The 19,566-nt window shown below is 36.7% G+C and overlaps 2 protein-coding genes across 7 annotated transcripts; both read right to left on the bottom strand.

Annotated features, from left to right (window-relative positions):
- Positions 1–1,068: 1,068 nt before the first annotated feature.
- LOC123308497 (breast cancer anti-estrogen resistance protein 1) lies at positions 1,069–16,830 on the bottom strand. 3 transcript variants are annotated; one of them, XM_044891162.1, is made up of 5 exons: positions 16,624–16,830; positions 16,300–16,443; positions 16,120–16,242; positions 8,599–8,896; positions 1,069–4,720 (listed from the first exon to the last, which is right to left on the bottom strand). In XM_044891162.1, exons 1-5 carry the CDS (start codon positions 16,651–16,653, stop codon positions 3,549–3,551), a joined length of 1,767 nt encoding a protein of 588 aa, XP_044747097.1. In that variant the 5' UTR covers positions 16,654–16,830; the 3' UTR covers positions 1,069–3,548. The 3 variants fall into 3 exon arrangements, with proteins under 3 accessions (XP_044747097.1, XP_044747107.1, XP_044747115.1); XM_044891172.1 differs by lacking the exons at positions 16,120–16,242; positions 16,300–16,443; positions 16,624–16,830 and adding an exon at positions 11,829–11,969; XM_044891180.1 differs by lacking the exons at positions 16,120–16,242; positions 16,300–16,443; positions 16,624–16,830 and adding an exon at positions 9,826–9,892.
- Positions 16,831–17,221: 391 nt separating this feature from the next.
- Positions 17,222–19,274, bottom strand: LOC123308508 (cystathionine gamma-lyase-like). Of its 4 annotated transcripts, none has more exons than XM_044891213.1 (2): positions 19,151–19,274; positions 17,222–18,625 (listed from the first exon to the last, which is right to left on the bottom strand). In XM_044891213.1, the coding sequence occupies exon 2, from the start codon at positions 18,589–18,591 to the stop codon at positions 17,419–17,421; it is 1,173 nt and encodes a 390-aa protein (XP_044747148.1). In that variant the 5' UTR covers positions 18,592–18,625; positions 19,151–19,274; the 3' UTR covers positions 17,222–17,418. The 4 variants fall into 4 exon arrangements, with proteins under 4 accessions (XP_044747148.1, XP_044747156.1, XP_044747140.1 ...); XM_044891221.1 differs by having other exon boundaries at positions 17,222–18,612; positions 19,151–19,272; XM_044891205.1 differs by having other exon boundaries at positions 17,222–18,612; positions 19,106–19,236.
- Between the last annotated feature and the right edge of the window lie 292 nt (positions 19,275–19,566).

Raw genomic sequence — 19,566 nt, 5'->3', positions numbered from 1 at the left:
TTCATAAGAGGAATCATATTGTGCGTATATTTTTTGTTTTTTTGTAGAAAATATTTTCGAATTGAACTAAATGGTAAGATTCATTGAAAATGGACTAGTAGGATAAAATTAATCCCCTCCCAATAACAAAAAGACATCATTTTTTTATTCTCACCAGGAATTTGGTGCAAAAAATATAGTATTTTGGATAATTGATATCTACCAATTCTCATAACATACCCTCTCATATCTAACCATACATACATACCTCCATAATTCACATACTGATATGCTTATACGAAAACTAATTCATTTAACTCATTTTGTGTTGCTCCTCGAAATACAAAAATAACAATACAAAACGATTTGCTCCACATTACGCATTACATTTCGTCCCTTTTTAAATTCTTCATTTTCTATTCATAGATATTAATATTAATCACTCTAGTTCTTGTCATTTTTTTCATCTGAAATTTTGTGCGATGAACTCAATGAATTTGTGCGTGTTCAAATATTATGTTGTGCGTCATGCAAAATTTGTGCGCTTCTTGAGAAACTTGCACTAAGTATGAATTAAACACACCGTATAAATATCGAAGTGGTTGTTGCAAATATGGAAAAAACTTGAAAAAAAAACCTTCCACTGGAAATTCATCATTGGCTGCTTTATCAATGGATACTCTTACGGGCCATTAAAGTTATAACCGATAAATATCCACATTATTCCTTATTCATCACACGACTGCTTTCCTTCAGATCGATACTACAAATCCAGTGATTAAAAATGGTGCATTGTCAACGCATCATTAAAACGTCTAGACAGATTTTGTTAGTTTTTTGTTTGAAACCTTCCTAGTACTTCTTCGACGGTTCTTAAGGAAGAAAAATTGGGAAAAGTTGCCTAGGAAACTGGGAAAAATCAAGAAAATTAAGCGAAATTTAAATTTCACTCGAAAGTTTGGAAGTACTCAATAAAATCATTGAATTTTCAGATTCAAAGATTTTTCTGTTATCCTCTGACAAGTTGTTCCCCAAATATCCAGATCAGAAATGAAATGAGATAAACCAAGGAAATCATAAAAAATCGAATTTAATTAAACGGAAAATATTTATTTCTAAATAAAAATAGCTCTTTTTCATAATCATCTTTACATTCGAACTGAAATAAATAAAGCTGTTGTTCACCAAGCAGTTAGAAAAATAATACTCAAGTTCTGATTTCAACTACCCTCAAAAGTTGAGATCTAATGGAGTTCGCATCATGTTCAAGGAACGAAATTCGATTTTATTTTGAATGATATAGCATGAACCTACATTTTCCACATGAATGTACAATTGCTTGGAGAAACAATAATTAATAAGAGAATTTAATAAGTAATGATTTTATTACATTTTTTTAATATGAATATGGAAAAACCTATATACCAGCCAATAGGGTAGCAGAGCGTGCAAAATGCCTCCCATTTCATTCTTCGGAGTTGCTTACCTCCGATTTATCTCCCCCTAGATATTCCAATATTAAATTGATGTGATCAGTACTGAAAACAATTGATCTATGATCTTTGGATTCACGGAATACCTACTTCTCCCAGATCAAATCAATTAAATGATGAAACAGGCTGAAGGACCTAGGTCGATGGCCATTAAAATAAACTTTTTCTCTCTAAATGATGAATGGTTATGATATATTGCTAATACTGGTATTTGCTCGGGCACATCAAATAAACCATTATTGATCTAAGAACTGTACACTACCGAATCACCTACTTCCTCCATAATACAGATTTTCTTTCTCCAGCCTTGAAATCAAAGTTGAAGATTGCAGGTTCAACTATCCACTGATTTTGAGGGCATGAAACAATCCGATATCAGTTGATTCCCGAATCACCTACTTCTTCCATTCTATAAATCTCTATATAAATTTAATAAATATTGTTCGAAAGTGGAACAGCCATTTACTCCTTCAATTCCCTGCAGTCTTTGCCTTGACGATGGCAAATTAGCTAGTTCAATTCAGACCATACAACTTGTTGATATCGGCGGGTGGTATGCTCGAGCACATCAATCTAACCATTATTGACCTAAGAACTGTACACTCCCGGATAACCTACTTACCCCATATTACAGATTTTTTTCCTCAATCCTTGAAATCAAAGTTGAAGATTACAGGTTCGAATATCCACCGATTTTAAGGGCATGAAACAATCCGAAATCTGTTGATTCCCGAATCACCTACTTCTCCCATTCTCTAATGATTCGAATAGAAAAAAAAATGTTGAAAGACTGACACGTCCATCAAATCCTAAAGGATTTTTCTTACTTCTCCCAGTTCAAATCGATTAGATTATGCATAGTTATGATATATTGCTAATACTGGTGTTTGCTCGAGCACATCAATCTAACCATTATTGACCTAAGAACTGTACACTCCCGGATAACCTACTTCCCCCATATTACAGATTTTTTTTCCTCAATCCTTGAAATCAAAGTTGAAGATTACAGGTTCGAATATCCACCGATTTTAAGGGCATGAAACAATCCGAAATCAGTTGATTCCCGAATCACCTACTTCTCCCATTCTCTAATGATTCGAAGAGAAAAAAAAATGTTGAAAGACTGACACGTCCATCAAATCCTGAAGGATTTTTCTTACTTCTCCCAGTTCAAATCGATTAGATTATGCATGGTTATGATATATTGCTAATACTGGTGTTTGCTCGAGCACATCAATCTAACCATTATTGACCTAAGAACTGTACACTCCCGGATAACCTACTTCCCCCATATTACAGATTTTTTTCCTCAATCCTTGAAATCAAAGTTGAAGATTACAGGTTCGAATATCCACCGATTTTAAGGGCATGAAACAATCCGAAATCAGTTGATTCCCGAATCACCTACTTCTCCCATTCTCTAATGATTCGAATAGAAAAAAAAATGTTGAAAGACTGACACGTCCAACAAATCCTGAAGGATTTTTCGATGTCCAAACAGACATTTTTCGCTTGACAGCAGAAATTATTGAAGATCTTTGAATTCACGAATCACCTACACCCCCCAAACCCAATGCATTCTTAACGCACAATTAGAGGTGCAAGAAAGTGGACACCGCTCAATTCAAGCCCACATATAGTATACAGTATTAGAAATTTAATATCCCAACTGACAATATCATTGGGTACGTAGTCTCATAGTTCTTAAGAACTAAGACCCAACAAGGAGACCAACACAACTAGGCAGATGGTGATCACGTATCGCCAACTAAAAACTTGATTGGTCCTTCCCCTGGTCTTAGTTCTCGGGAACTCTGCTTAGAGAAGTAAGAACTCGCCATATCTGAAGCATTAAGAAGGTTTGATCCAGTTAAACATAGAGATCATATCCCGAAAGTCTTTCCATAGTACTTTCCAGCCATGTTTGGCTTCAAGCATCAATAAAGCCAGAACATACACCTGACTAGCTCTGGAACATCATAAATTCGTCCTTGAACATTCAGCGAACTCCAAAAACCGTTAAAGGGCGAATGAAATATGTTCACATACAACGTCTCTATCTAATATATACTACACTTACAAAAAACTCGCGGTGGCCTGCAGTAAACACATCTTCAAATTGTTGGCCGCGTGCGAAATGTCCAGCACGCTGTCCACCATCTCCTGCACCGCGGTCACGGTCGGGAATTGCAAAGCCGCCTGTTTCGTCTTCATAACGCTCTTCGCCAGGACATCCGAGAGGGCGTTGGAGAAATTCAAGGCCCTCTCCTTGACCTCCTTACAGGCCACATTCCTATAAACCGTATCTCCGATATGTACCAACTTGTGCGAGCTCAACACCACGAATTTGCTATGCGCCAGGAATATCTTGGGGGGTTGGTTACGTTCGACGGTGTTCAGGAACGCGTCGATCGCCAACATGAGGTTCTTATGGTGGGTGAGGTACTGCCCGCCGAAGAAGGTCAGTATCTGGCGATCGTTACTGTCCAGGTTCATTCCGTTATCCAGGGGATCTTCATCGTGGTTTTCTATCAGATCGTATCTGTTCGGATCTTTTCTATTCTCCCCCCTGTTGTTCAGTTGCACGTAATCGTATTCGTTGGTCCAGTCGTTCGCCGTGTCTTTCTTGAATAACAACAAGCCGTTACCTTGGATGAAGGAGGTTATTTGTCGGATGTCGTCAGTGAGAGCCTTGGAACAAGACACCAACGTGTCCAGGGCATCGGGGGCGTACCTATCCTCCAGGTCCTCGTTCGAAACGAGACGCTCCACACACCAATTGGACTGCGCCAGCTTCCCAGCCGCCTCGTTCACCGTATGATACGACTTCCTCAGGCTCGTCACCAGGGGAGCCAACTTAACGGCGAGATTCTTGTCGGAAGCTTTCGAAGCGTTGCCCAGCGTCCCCTCCCCGAACTCCGCAAGGTCGTTGAGCGAGTTCTGCAGTCTGGTAACGGCAAGTTTTATGTCGTAGATCGTGTCCGCCAACCTTTCTTTGCTCCTCCACCCGGGTCCGACGAATCCCAGCAGTTTCTTTATGGAACCGGTGGTGTCGCCCTCTAGCCTCTCGAGATTCTCCAACGCAGAGTTCAGTTCTAACGGCAATTCTTTGGGGTTGTGCGAAGGTGGGACGTCGTAGAGCTGGGACGGTTGCAGGACCAACTGGGGACCTCTGAAGTGGGATTTGGGTACGTCGTAGTCGGGCATGTTGGCCACACTGCTGCGGTTGGAAGAGGATATGGAGTCGGCTGGAATTTAAAAGAATATTCTCACTTTCGGTATAGATCATCGTATGAAAATATAAGGTGAGACTCTGCAATCTTGTTATACAGCGTGTCAATAAGAAGGTACCACTTTTGATATTTATTTATTTATTTAATACATAAGACTACAAATCATCATTAGAGTGATGTTCTAGTAGAATCATTAAATTTTGAATAAAATCAAATGAAATAAAGAGACATTAGGCAAAATGTGTCATTGCAAAATCTTTAACAAATTTATTGAACAATTTGAGAGATTGTTTCCGTTTTACATGTTCAGGTATGTTGTTATATACCATTGCAGCCTGGTAGTAAGGTGAATTTCTGGCTCTATTTGTTCTGATATTATCTAGATGGAAATTGTTAATTTGTCTGGTATGGTAGTTGTGAATGTTTAGTCTTTTTTTCATTTCAGTGTTGAATTTTAGTAGGCCATGCTCGATTTTGTACATTAGTTTGCACTGCTCCACGAATTTTGTGATCTTCATGTTGGGTATCTTCAAGGTGTTATATAACTCAGTTGTTGGAGTGTCATTTGGTAAATTGTATATAGCCTTCAAAGCTCGATTTTGCAGTCTTTGAATTCTCTGTAAGTTGTTGATTGATGTGTTGGACCATATACTAATCAGGTATGTAAGCACTGAATGAATATCTCGGCCCCAATCCAAAAAGAGGTAGGGAAACATTTTGTATCAACCCTGTGAGCGTTTTGACAGCGCCCCTAAACTATTAAATGGGGAGCGGTGTTGAGTGATACCTTTTTTGAAGGTAATTCGATTACCTTTCGAAAAATGCCGTACAATTGAAGTTTTTCATTAGTAGGTACTACTACAGTAAAACAGTTACAATAGCAAAAGTTGAAAGGAAACATGAAAATAATGACAATTTTTTTACTGTGAAGAATATTCGAAATGTAGTCCATTATTTTGTGGACAAAAGTATGTCTTATTTTCACATCGAATGATTTCAATGATTTCTCGGTATGCTCTGCGTATTCTTACTTTCAATGTTTCTACAGGGTGAGTCTTTGACTCGTACAAATATTTCAACAGTAGATTCTTGAGATCATATTTTTCCCATTACCATTTTTTTTTTTAAATCAGATCAGTTTGAAAGATACTGGCTGTTGAAAAAACAAAAAAAAACTTATTTTTAGTCTCACAAACGGTTTCATCGAATAAGATTAATTTCGGAACATTGCTTATCATTTATTCGATTAATCTTTTTCGAACACAAGATATCACACACGTCTTCCAGTTGTCCCAATATAACCATTACGTACCATAAAAATACCAAAAATTCAAAGAAACCTACTCTTGAAAACTAATTCGATATTCAAAAATTAAAAATTTATGTGAATTTCGAAAAATTGGGTACTTTGACTGAATGCAACTCTTCTTAAAAGATCCACAGATGTGTAGCTAGTTATTCTTAAGGTAATTTTGTTTTTCCAGAAGTGGCACAGCTTATTATGAAAACTTAAAAGGCTATATATTTTTATCAAGGCCGAATCGAAAAAAATGGTATACGAAAAAAGTGTTTCTATCGACCTCAAGAATCTTCTGTCAAAATATATGTACGACTCACCCTGTATATCTCGGAACTTTGTTTCATACACAACCGACTTTATATAGTATAGCAAGCAGTAAATGATAAAAATTTGGAAAAAAAAAGATTTTTTGAAATAAACATTTTTTGTTACTTAAATATTGTAGTCGTTTTTTGCAATTTTTTAAATTTTTCAAACAAACTAGCTGTTCGAGGAGATCCAATGTCGATGTTTAGTTGATGTTAAAATGCCTAGGGCACGTGTACGCAGAATTTATAGTCAGCTAAGTGAATTTGAAAGAGGTCGAATTTTTTGTTTACGGGAGGCGGGGTTGTCATTTGTCATTTCGAGAAATGGCTAACCGTACGAATAGAAATCCAACTACTATTATGAGATGTTGTCAAGCGTGTTGGATAATGCCCAAAATCGAAGAATAGTAGGCACCGGATGTCGAATGGGCACAAATGTAGTTCAAGATCGACGTCTAAGACTTATGGCCATTAGATACCGATTTGCGACAACTCGATCTTTGGCTGATGAGTGGTTAGGAGAACATGGCCATCCTGTAACTGTCCGAACGGTTTACCGCCATATGAGGTCTTTTGGACTGCAGCATTATAGACCCCTTCTTGTGTTACCTCTTACGGTTGAGGAAAGACGGCAAAGAATACAGTGGTGCAGAGAACGACAACATTGGAATATGGAAGATGAGAGACCTGATGTCAGTCTCTCATCTCGATTCTCCTTGGGTGCATATGATGGCTGAAGAAGAGTAAAACGACATCGAGGAGAAAGACGTGAACCTCATTTTGATGTTGAGCGTCATGTACACCAGACAGTAGGCGTTATGGTATGGGGTGATATTGCACATAGAAGAAGGTCACCTTTAGTCTTTATTCGAGGTAACATGACAGCGCTGCGTTACCTTCAAGAAATAGTGGAGCCATATGTTCTCCCTTAACTTAACCGGCTCGAGAATCCAATATTTCAGCAAGATAATACTCGACCTCATGTTGCCAGAGTTAGTTTAAACTTTTTTGAAGCGACCCATGTGAATCTTTAGCCATGGCCGCCCAGATCCCCCGATCTTTCGCCCATAGAGCATGTTTGGGACATCATGGGTAGAAGGCTTGGAAATTTACCCCAGCCCCCACGGACTTTGGCGGCTCTGAGACATGAAGTACAGGTAGCTTGGGATAGTATCCCTCAAGTAGAAATAGACCATCTTCTTGCATCAATGCCAAGACGTGTTGGGGAGTGTATTGTTAACCGCGATGGAAAACACATTATTAACAAATTCAATAAAAAATTTGTAAACCCTTCGTTTTTTTTCTCCAAATTTTAATCATTTACTGATTGCTATACTATCTATGTTTTAGATATCGATTGAAATTTATTCTGGGAGGATTCTGCATCTCTTCATAAACTTTTTAGGGTTTTCACTCCCAATCTCTGAAACAAAATCAATTAAAAATGAAATCAACGATTTGCTCCTGCGAAAATTCTTGCACTAATTTGTCAGGAGCAAAATAAATAGAAAAAATTGTTGCCTGACAATGAACTCAAAATAAATAACGTTGAAATTATAATTCTAAGTTGTAACGTTTCGGAGTCTATATCAGACTCCTTCATCAGACGAAAAATCTATTTTTGAAAATCTTCTGAATTGTGGCTTTTGTTTGACATTAATTGTCAACACACAGAAACAGAGACTGTCATCCGGTAATTTCAAATGGCTCGTTCCAGAATCGCATCTTTTTAATCTGTTACGTCATACCGTCCAATCAGAGCGCAGATCTACGTCTATCTACGAATCAGAGCAAAGTCTGCTCGCTCTCTTTCCTCCGAGATGTAATTCTGAAACTCTACAAAAATTAAATGAATCAACGTTTCTATGCAGTCTCTGTTTCTGTGTGTTGACAATTAATGTCATAGATTTTTCGTCTGATGAAGGAGTCTGATATAGACTCCGAAACGTTACAACTTAGAATTATAATTTCAACGTTATTTATTTTGAGTTCATTGTCAGGCAACAATTTTTTCTAGTTAATTTGCTCCTGACAAATTAGTGCAAGAATTTACGCTGGAACAAATCGTTGATTTCATTTTTAATTGATTTTGTTTCAGAGATTGGGAGTGAAAACCCTAAAAAGTTTATGAAGAGATATCTATGTTTTACCAAAAAAAAATTAAAATTTGAACAGCTCCTTCTGGGTGTTGCAGTTTCTTTGTCAGTTAGTATAATTGTAGCTAGGTCTAAATGGACTAATAAAGATTATTATTATTATTATTATATTATAAATAATCGTACTACCTGTCAGAGAGCTAGCCGAGCTCGACGGGGTAAGCTGGTTCAGGTGGTGATTGTGCGGCCTGGGTACGTCGTAGGCCTCCCCGTCCCTTATCACGGGAGACACCGACGAGGGGGAGGCGGATGCGCATCTCGCACACCCCGGACTGGCGCCTAGGGTCACATGCCTGAGCGGCGGCACGTCGTAGTCCGCGCCGCCACCACGTTGAGGCAAACCTGGCGGATGGTGCTGAACGGGCGAGCAACGGTTTGGCATGTCGTAATATCCGATCTCATCGTTGAACCTCCGGGCAAGTGAGACCTGAAACGAAGAGAATCCACATGAAACGGAGGTTTACCCAGCTAAGATCCTCATTTTCGAATAAAAAATTAAATAGGAACAGCAGAGGATGTATTGGAAAATTCTAAGGCTGCTATAGAAACAAACAATTGCATTACACAGCTGGGAGGTGGAAAACGTCAGTGAAAATTACACTCATTACACTCAACCACGGGCGTCCTAAGGGAAAAGTGGGCAGTATCACCCCCTTTAGAGGATAGACTCTTTAAAATTTAGCCATAAAAAATAATTATCACAAGGCAGTGTTCTGGAAGGATTTTTTTTTATTATTTACAAACCTACAGAACAATTATCATTTATCTCCGAGAAATTCACTGTCAAAAATAATAAATTGCATGTGTGTAGGGCAATACAAAGGAGTTTATTATCAGGATTGCGTAAATTCAATAAAAAGTATCCATCAAGCAGATAAATTCCACTAAATTATAAAAAAATGCTCTTTCTTTTTATGATTCTGCTTATCTGCAACTGAATAATACAGGGTGTATTTAAAGGTGATTCTTTTTTTAACAGAAGGTATAACTGATCAAAATGAAGCGTTTCACCAAAAATCAACTATACAAAACTTTCAAAATGACAAAGTTGAAAAAAAAAAATTGAAAATGATTACTGAAATAGATCCTAATACGACCCTAGACCGTTTGATAGCTGAATTATCGCAAAGCAGTGGGAAAAAACTTATCTCCTGATTCGACCATGTGGTTTCGATTAGAATATTGGTTCGTTCGATATTTACGTGGTAATGAAAATGGAAACTTAGGATTGCCGAATTTTCCTCATTATTTTTAGTAACTTACACGATTTTATGAAATGGCTCATTTCGATACCAACTGACAGAAGAGATTTAGGACACAAGTGTGAAAAAATAGAATAATACTTCAAAATCTCACCAATAAAATTCGTCTAAATTATTCACGAATTTTTTCACAATGGGCATCACAATCTTCTTGCTCGAACATTCCAACAATCGTCGTAAAAATAGGATGAAATGGGGAAACATCACAGCACTGTTTCAACATAAAATAAGCTCTTTCAAGAAAGTGCCTCGATTTTCTACTTTTTTTTGCCATACATAAATTGCACGATACAATTATTATTCTCTCGAGTGACCTGATGCCTTCAATCCGATGAAAATGGTACTGAACCATTCATTGTCCAGCCATATGTTTATGTTTTGTTTCGTTTTTACGAAGTCCGGCTTCGTAAAAACCTTTTACAGTCCCGTACTTGAAATTCAATGAAATTTTATCGAATTTCTAGAGGTTGTAGGGAGTCAGCTTTGAAAACACCCTGCATCCTGTATATTAGCATTCGAAAAAGAAAGATGCAAAAGTTATATTTCATTCAATCGGATAGCCAAAGAAAAACATCGCAAAATATTGAATGATCTTTTGATCATTTGAAGAAACTTTTTAGGACAATAAAGTATTGCAAAAACAGAAGAATTTACGGAATGACTGAATAAGCTGAAAATATTGGGCATGCGGACTGTATTAACACGAGTAGGCTGTAGAAAATGATAGATGTTTTAAATGAGCGATAAGCCCCTCATTCAACCAATACAGGATGATTCATAAGCATTGGGACATAGGGTAAGGACAGATTGTTTGGACCAAAATATGGCGATAGGACTAAATATACCTCAATAAAATATTGCTGTGGAAAAAGATAGAGGGCGTTAAAGTTGAATTTTTTTTTCGTTTTTTGCTAATAATTTCACTGTATATTTTTTCATCCGTTTTTGAGGAAAACACAATTGAACAGTTCAGAGCATCGGAAGGGGATTTGAAGTAACGATTTATTTATTTTATTTATTTATTTCGACGATAAAGCATAATTAAAAACAATGTAACATAAAAAGAATAAACTTAAATTAAATGTTATACGTGGCCTCCTCCGACTTCTATGCCTTTTCTAATTCTTTTAATAAAGGACTTTCGAACTTCGAAGAAAATATTATTCTATCCCCTTAAAAAAATGCAACTTTAACGCCCTCTATCTTTTTCCACAGCAATATTTTATTGAGGTATATTTGGTCCTATCGCCATATTTTGGTCCAAACAATCTGCCCTTAGCCTATGTCCCAATAGTTATGAATCACCCTGTATAACTAAGTATAGCGGTCTTCTGTCCAAGATTTTTCGATTACCGGTGGTACTCACAGGAAATTCATTCATGTCATTTTAGGTGGGTGGAAAATACTTCATAACAATTGTTTTCTCTCTTTTGATACTCAATCTTCAAAAACATAAGAAACGTAAATTTTTCCAATAATTCAATTCAGTCAACTATTGGGAAGAGAATGATCAAAACTAATACGACCTTGATTATTTTTTATAGGTAATTGTGTAGTGTCCTTATTCTTTACACAAATACATCATCATTACACTTATACGGGCAAACAGAGAGTTTTTTCTGAAGTTTTTATCTCTGTTTTTTCATGTATCATACGAAGATATGTATGTTACCCCGTTGACATTTTTCCTCTGCTTACACTGAGATCTGGAACGAGGAACAGGTTTTCAGGATCTGTCTCTTGTTGCCATTTCTTTACACCCGCTTCATTGTTTTTCAGATTGTAGAAGTTTGTAACACTCTTTTTCAAAAGAATATATATATACTATACAAAAACACACATCAGACAGAAATTTTTGCGGATTCTGAATATAGGTGCTGCGAAAGTGATTTCGTGAAGATTTTTTTTCGAAATGGCATCACAGTCATGCCTTTTTAATTTTTTCCGCTGCTATTTCAGCCACCCTTCACCCAGAAAATATTGTGACATACGCCGTTGGGAATTTATCAGAACAAAATGAGAGCTCGTCGATCCTATTCCGACTCACCCTGTACACTAAAATCGACCACCTATTTCAACCATCATTTGGCCACTTACCGGTTGTTTCGACTGCCAACCGAGTTGACCGAAAACAAACAGCAACGATAACAATCTAGCAGGTCCTCACTCGGACGCTTCGCACGCAACGACGCCGACGTCCCGATGCCGACGACTGGGTGAAACGGCGTCGCCGTGGATCGGCGACGGTAGGCGACGCCCGCGGATCGATCCCAAAACGCGCGGCGGTCCCGTTTCGGGTCTGGGGATCGGGGATGTTTTTTTTGTATACGATACAAGGGGAGCAACAGGGGGCTGGGGAAAGTGCGACTCGTGCCTCAAGGCGTAAATCAACGGGGTAGATAGGAGAGAAGAAATTTCGGTGGATGATTCTTCTTTTGTCGAACATTACTTAGGAACAAACGATAATGCATTCATTTTGGGGTGGAAGTAATAATCGAAATTAGTTCAGATGTACAACACTCGTTGAAATATATTGAAAGACTCGTGAAATGATTGGGGTATTAGTTTGTGTTTTCCTTCAGAAAAACCCAATTTCTTCCTGAAATACATATACAGTATGTCAATTTGAAAAGGTGCCAGGTGCCACCCTTTCACCCTCCTACAAAATCAGAAAAAATTCACGACAGCCCCGAAATGTAAACGAATTAAAAGTAAAAATACACAAAGCATGACGAGAAATTCATGTAAAGTTTTCCAGACGTGAGGACCGAAGCTGATAATAGGTTATGCAACGTATGAAGAACATTTTGAAAATTTTTTATAGTAAGAATTTTATTTTCATGTTACATTGCAACTCTTGATATTGTAACTATTCTATTTTTTTTTAATTTTTCGGAAATATGTATGTACTAACAAAAAAGGTCAAATACACGAGGATATATTGAAAAATTCTTAGCCTACTATAGAACCAAGCAAAATTTCAATGTCAAAATATTTTATTACTTAACATATTCTCCTCTTAATTGGATACATTTATTACAGCGAACCTGCAACGTCTCTATAGCTTTAAAAAAAAATGTTTCTTCTTGCTCTGCAAACCAGACCTTCACAGCTTTTATTACCTCCTCGTTGGAAGAAAATTTACGACCTTTTTAACTTTTTTTCAGTTGAGGAAAGAGATGATAGTCGGATGGAGCCAAATCTGGTGAATAAAGGGGGTGTTCTAGTAATTCTAACCCTAAATCACGAATTTTTTGCATGGCAATATGAGATTTGTGTGCAGGGTCGTTGTCCTGCAAAAACAAAACACCTTTGGATAGCTTTCCGCGTCTTTTCTCTGTACTTTTTTCCCGTAGAGTGGTCAGTTATGTCGAATAGTAATCTCCGGTTATTGTTCTACCCTTATCCAAAAAATCAATCATGATTACTCCATGGCAATCCCAAAAAACTGAAGCAAGAACTTTTTCAGCAAATTTTTGGACACTCCTTAGGTCTGGATGAGAAGAACCAGAGTGTCGCCATTCCATCGATGGTTGCTTTGTTACTGGATCGTAGAAATGTACCCAAGTCTCATTCATAGTAACAATTCGGTTTAAGAAGTCTACATAGTTTTCAAATCTAGCACATACGCAATAGAGGAATTTTTGAACGAGATCTTGTGTCTTGATCCCGCAGGAAACTTGTGTATCGATTTCGATGTTTAAATTTGTATTATGATTATTTATTTATGAAATTGTGATTATGTCCATTTTGTATTTTGACGAGTGCAAACAATTTTCGATTGTAAAGCATGAATAAAGATTATGATTATGATTATGATTAGCACAGATCGAACGCGATGCTTCTACCCTTGCACGCTTTTGGTCAACATTAAAACATTTTGGGATCCATTTTGCAGCAATTTTTCTCATGGCAAAATTGAATGAACTTTATGATGAACGCGTTCGTATGAAATATTCAGTACCTACTTCAGATATACGTTTTAGCCCAATTCGACGGTCTGATAATATCATGTCATGTCATGTCAACTGCGTCGATATTTTCGGGGACTGACACAGAAACTGGCCTACCCGATCGGTCATCATCTTCAATGGAAAATTTACCTCTTTTGAAGCTTGTAGTCCAATTTTTCACGGTTCCATACGAAGGGCATTGATCACCAAGGGTATTAAGCATATCTTCGTAAATCTGCTTACCTCTTAACCCTTTTAAATACAGGTACTTGATGATGGCTCGATACTCCAATTTTTCGATTTTCACAATTTCGTTGGACATCTTCTTTCTTTTAATTTATTGCGTAACTCTGGTTTACTTTTTTGACCTCAAACTTCACACTGACACTTCTAATGAATTATTATTCGTTGCTAAGGTAACGCAATATTTTTTTTATGCGTGGACTAGTCTAGGCTAACTAGATATCAATAAATCCTCGTACGTCATTGTTGAAAAGACAATCGAATTACCTTCATAACAAGGAATCATTCAACCGTCCTTCCCGTTTATAATTTCAGGGACTGCTGTCATCTCGCTTATAGGCTTGGAACCAACCGTAAATGACCCCCAACAAACCAAAGTTTACCCCTCTTTGCATTTTTTCAGATTTCAAATTGACACACCGTAAATAAACCTAAGATCTGTCTGTGTACCCAGAAATATCGAAATATTCCAACTATAAATGAGACCTCTCATTTTAATTTCACCAAGCACGTTGACAAAAACTATCGACAACCCTCTTAAGTCTATTGATAAATCTCTACCCTAAACCTGGGCTACCTCAATATGCGGAATTTTAGCACCCGGAAGCAATCAGGGAATGGAATCGTCCGGGACATTATTAGCTATCGATCGGTTTCTGTGGAATCGGCCCGTGTTGCACATGCACATTTGCACCGGAATCTCACTCCCACGCTTTCCGATGGACCGCTGTATCCGGGAACGCACCCGGAGTTTCCCATGGTTACCAACACGAATCAGAGTAGGACTGGAAGGATAGGGGAGTATAGAATTGGTGATTTTACTCAATCAGGAGGTATTGATGAATTTCTATCAAGAACGGAATGGTGAAAAAGAGGAAACTTCATGTTATGTCGATCAGGATCACTTCGAAATTCAGCCAAGCTCTTCTCCGATAGGGAAAAGCAAATAAAAATTAATGTTACTATAAATTCTTCATTATATGATGCTTTTTTCGCGAATCAGTACCCCTGAGTTCAAATAAGAGCAATACAATTCCTCCAAGTTCAATTCGTCATTTTCATTGCGACATATATATATGTTTCGTCTTTACAAACAGGTCATCTTCAGGCCTCGAATTGAAAATGCAGAAAGCACAGAATATCTAAAAAGATCATTCTAGAAAGCACCATTTTCTGTTGAAATAGTTTCTTTATAGCCTCCAATTCTCATACGTGTCTCAGAATCTGTGAGGGGGCAGCAAGATCCGTATTCTTCCATTTCGTTCAGCTATGCTAATTTGTTGAATTTCTTTTCCTCACGTATACAATATAGAAATTCTGTTATGAAATACTGAATCGAGTATTTCATTCACACAATTTTTTTTAACTATATGAGGACCTGAGAATATTCACACTTTTCGAACAGTTCAAACAGTAATTGCGATGAAACACTCACTTCATTTAACTTCATGTGACTATGAAATATTCGAAAAAAATTACTCTAAAGTACAAAAAAAAGTGTGTAGTCTGAATTTAAACCCCACATTCTTCAACAAATGGGATGATCATAAAATGTGCAACCATAGCCATCTGAAGTCTCTATAAATGAATGTGGTTTAACTCATTTTATTTCAAATGACTTTCTGTAGTAGTATCAACATCATCGTATGCTATCTTTTGACCTCTCCCATATTCCAGTCCATATGAAAGCGATCAAAAACTATGAGGAGCTGTTGTGAATGAGAGGTTTTGGCAGATGACAGTTTTTAGCACACCATGTAGACCAAATGGCTTCATGGATATCATTAATGAGGTATTATTAGATTCCACTTCATTGTGGAAGTGACATAATCTTTGCTGTTTTTTAGTAAGGTCTTTTAATCATTAGTAAAATGTAAATTGAGTCAAGAAAAAAGATAGGAATTGGCTTTATCACAAGCTCTTGATAAATAAAGAATAACTGAGAATGATGTAGTTGTTCCATTGGAATATGTCTCATTTGCAGATATATTTCAACTAATACCGTAACAACCCCCTAAAAAAATGTTGATGTCTGTTTAATTTCAGATTTAAGATAAGATCAGTTTCTCATTTGAGCTATATTGTTCTGGAGTTATGCTGATTAAAATATTCTTGCCATAGTTCAAACTCCAGGAACTTTCATGTTGTGGAACAAATTGACAATCCAAATTATGTATAAAAAACAATATTACCTGTTCTTGTTGAAGTCTCCTGCCATTGGTCTTTTGGAAAGGTGAGGTTTCAACAGATAGATCCCTCTGTGGAATGTCATACACATTAGGCAGCAAACGAAGTCTATTCCCAGGACAAATTCCCTGTGAGGGTGGCAAATTATTTTCTGGTGTGAAAAAAGTCGTGCATTTAATTCTTACCTGTCTTCCTTTCAAGGAACACAGCCACCACCCTTCAATATTGGCCACATTTTGTTCTAAAACTGTGAGGAGATCACCTTTATGGAATGCTAGTTCATCTGAAGAGTCTGGTACGTTATCAAATAAGGCGTAAGCCATACAATTCTGAAAAGAGAGATTTCATTGCAAGGCCTTCATTCCATTACTACACTTGAAGGAGAAGATAACTGGAATACTTTAATCTTTTTAAACAACCAGTAGTCTTATCAAGGAGTAACGACTATTGTTACTCTTTTCTTCAATATTCAATGAAGTTCCTGTGAATATTCTCTTGAATTCATTTACCTGAAAGGAGTTTTCTACAAGTTGTGGCATATTGTCTTGACTTTTCAAATACCTATGAAATTCAATGGAATTACAATATTACAGATTGAAAAAGTCTCTATTGTTCATCCTTAATTTCATAAATTGCTTGGCGAAAGGAGAACAGGGATATTATAAAAAACAAATTCTTAAATATGTCAAGAAACGTCACAACCAGCTGTTACATGTCAAGCCAAGTTGTCTCAGGTCAGAGAAAAGGCAGACCAAAGATTTGACAGGACCCCAAAGATCAAAGATCTTTGGACAGGACAGGACGTTATTTTTTGGAGATGGGACAGAGATAAATTAATTTATGTTGAATCTATGGAGGGTTGGTTGAATCGGTTGGATTATGGCATAGACATATAGTCTCTGTCTATGGATTATGGAAGGTTCGATTTAATTTAAAATAACTATAAATGGAAGCTATTCTGACTAGTTAACACAAATAGTTCACCTCGAAAAAGGACCATATTTATCAGTTTACTGGATAAATCTCATCTGCTATTTTATTTATTCAAAAACCATTCTCACAGAATGATAATTGATTTAATTTCATGAGGATAATTCAAACTGCAAATACATCTCCCAATTTTTATTCTTTATACATCATCAAATGAAGAAATAAAACCAAAGTTTAAAACAAATCCCTCATAAAGAACAGAGTTCATTTACAGTTAATATTATACTAGTAAGCTTTTCCTTGTCAGCATCAAACTCCTACAGAATGTCCAGTTTGAACATTCTTTGAAAATTATATGGCACTTGTAATCACATTTATATTGCAGCTAACGCTTGTTCTAAATCAGCCACAAGACTTCCGACATCCTCCAAACCAACTGACAATCTTATCAAATTATCTGTAATTCTCAATCTTTCCCTCTGGTCCGCAGGAACTGAAGAATGGGTCATAACTGCTGGTAATTCAGCCAAACTTTCATAACCTCCTAAACTCTCAGCTAGTGTAAATATTTTGAGGGATTGCAGGAATTTTTTTGAGGAATCTATGTCTCCCTTGATATAAAAGGAAAGCATTCCACTATGTCCACTAGTTTGACGTTTAGTTAATTCATACTGGGGATGGTTTGATAAACCAGGGTGTATCACTTTTTCAACTTTTGGATGGCTTTCCAAATACTTTGCTATGTGAAGAGAACTCTCAGAATGTTGTTTCATTCTCAAGGCAAGGGTTTTCAAGCTTCTTAGCACCTGATAACAGTCAAAAGGAGATGGCACAGTACCCATAGCATTTTGAAGGAATTTTATTTCCTTAGATAACTCCTCATTGCTACATACAACTGCTCCCATGACGACATCAGAATGACCATTCATGTATTTAGTGATTGAATGTACCACAATATCTGCCCCTAGCATCAAAGGTTTTTGAAAATATGGTGTTAAGAACGTATTATCAACTACTAGAATCACATTATTTTTTTTGGAGATGTCTGCCACTCGTTGTATATCACATACCTGAAGGGTAGGATTAGTAGGAGTTTCAATCCATATCATCTTAGTATTTTTCCTCAAATTCTTCTCAAAACTGTCAGCTTCTATCTCCGAAAAACTTGTTTCTATTCCAAACCTACTAGCAACTTTGGTAAACAATCTGTTGGTTCCGCCGTAAACATCGTTAATACAAAGAATATGATCTCCAGATTTCAGTAATCCAAGCAGTGTAGTATTTGCCCCCAAACCAGAACTGAAACAAAATCCATGTTTGCCATCTTCCAGCTTTGCGATTACCTTCTCCAAAACTTCTCTGGTGGGATTTCCACTTCTACTATATTCGTATTTCTTGAAATCGGCAGGACCATTTTGTTTGAATGTCGTAGATGTTGATAATGGGGTAACAACCTCCATGCATGACCACTGTTCCGGTTCTTGAGCTTCGTGAATCGCAAGTGTTGCAAATTCCTCTTGTAAGGGTAAGAAACTATCGCCAGACATTATTGGAAGTTTACTCAACAACTACAAATAGGTACTAAAAAATAAAAATTTACACGTGGATATTTGGTCCTATTGAGGTTAACTAATTTGAATTAAAAACCACACTTTTGATGGTGCGATGGGATCAACTCTAAAAACTTTTCAGAGTTCACTGGATCAACTCAACACAGAATTTCTAAAATTCTATTGATGATATTTCAATAATTTTTAATTGATTGATAAGAAAATAAATCAGGGACTGAAGAGTGCTCACTTTGAAGACTACAGAAGTGAACATCCAATCTTTTCTGATCTTTAGATAATATAAAGCACACATATTTATCCATTGCACAAATATCGTTCTGAATTTATTGTTTTGGTTACTGTGATATCGTTGCAAAAGATAAGAAATTGTGATCTTGAAATAAAATTGATCATTGTTGCTACCCATTTAGCATGAAATGAAAGTAATTCGCCAATTTCAAATATGTGGTTATCTTTACATTAGTGCCAATAAATTTATTCTAACACCTACAGTAACGTTTTCCATCAGGGGTTGAATAAAAACACTAGAACTTACTAGAAGATTATTATAAGTGTATAGATTTCGCACAAAATCGGCACATAAAATGATTAACAATCACATAAAATAACACAGGGTCGATACCAGAGATTCTGGTAGATAGATCTTTAATCTCTGTTATTTCCTGTTGCTAGGCAGTATTTGCGATACAGGATGTTCAGTATAACTATACCTACCAATATGTTCACTTCTTCACTTCTATATTATTAGAGGCATAGACAAATTAGAGGAACTGAAAGTTTGATAAATTTTCAGAGGTAGGTATTGTGATTGAAGTGATCAATATCATTGAATATTGAATTCTATTGAAAATAAAACTGCTCGTTTACATACTGGAGGACCCCAAAGTTTAGAAAACTAAACTAGATTCAGGTTTTTGAAAATCCAAAATGTCTCAAATGGAAAAGGCTGCT

Source organism: Coccinella septempunctata, chromosome 1 (genome assembly GCF_907165205.1).
Source record: "Coccinella septempunctata chromosome 1, icCocSept1.1, whole genome shotgun sequence".
Taxonomy (NCBI): Eukaryota; Metazoa; Arthropoda; class Insecta; order Coleoptera; family Coccinellidae; genus Coccinella; species Coccinella septempunctata.
This window is presented reverse-complemented; position numbering and strand designations above follow the sequence as displayed.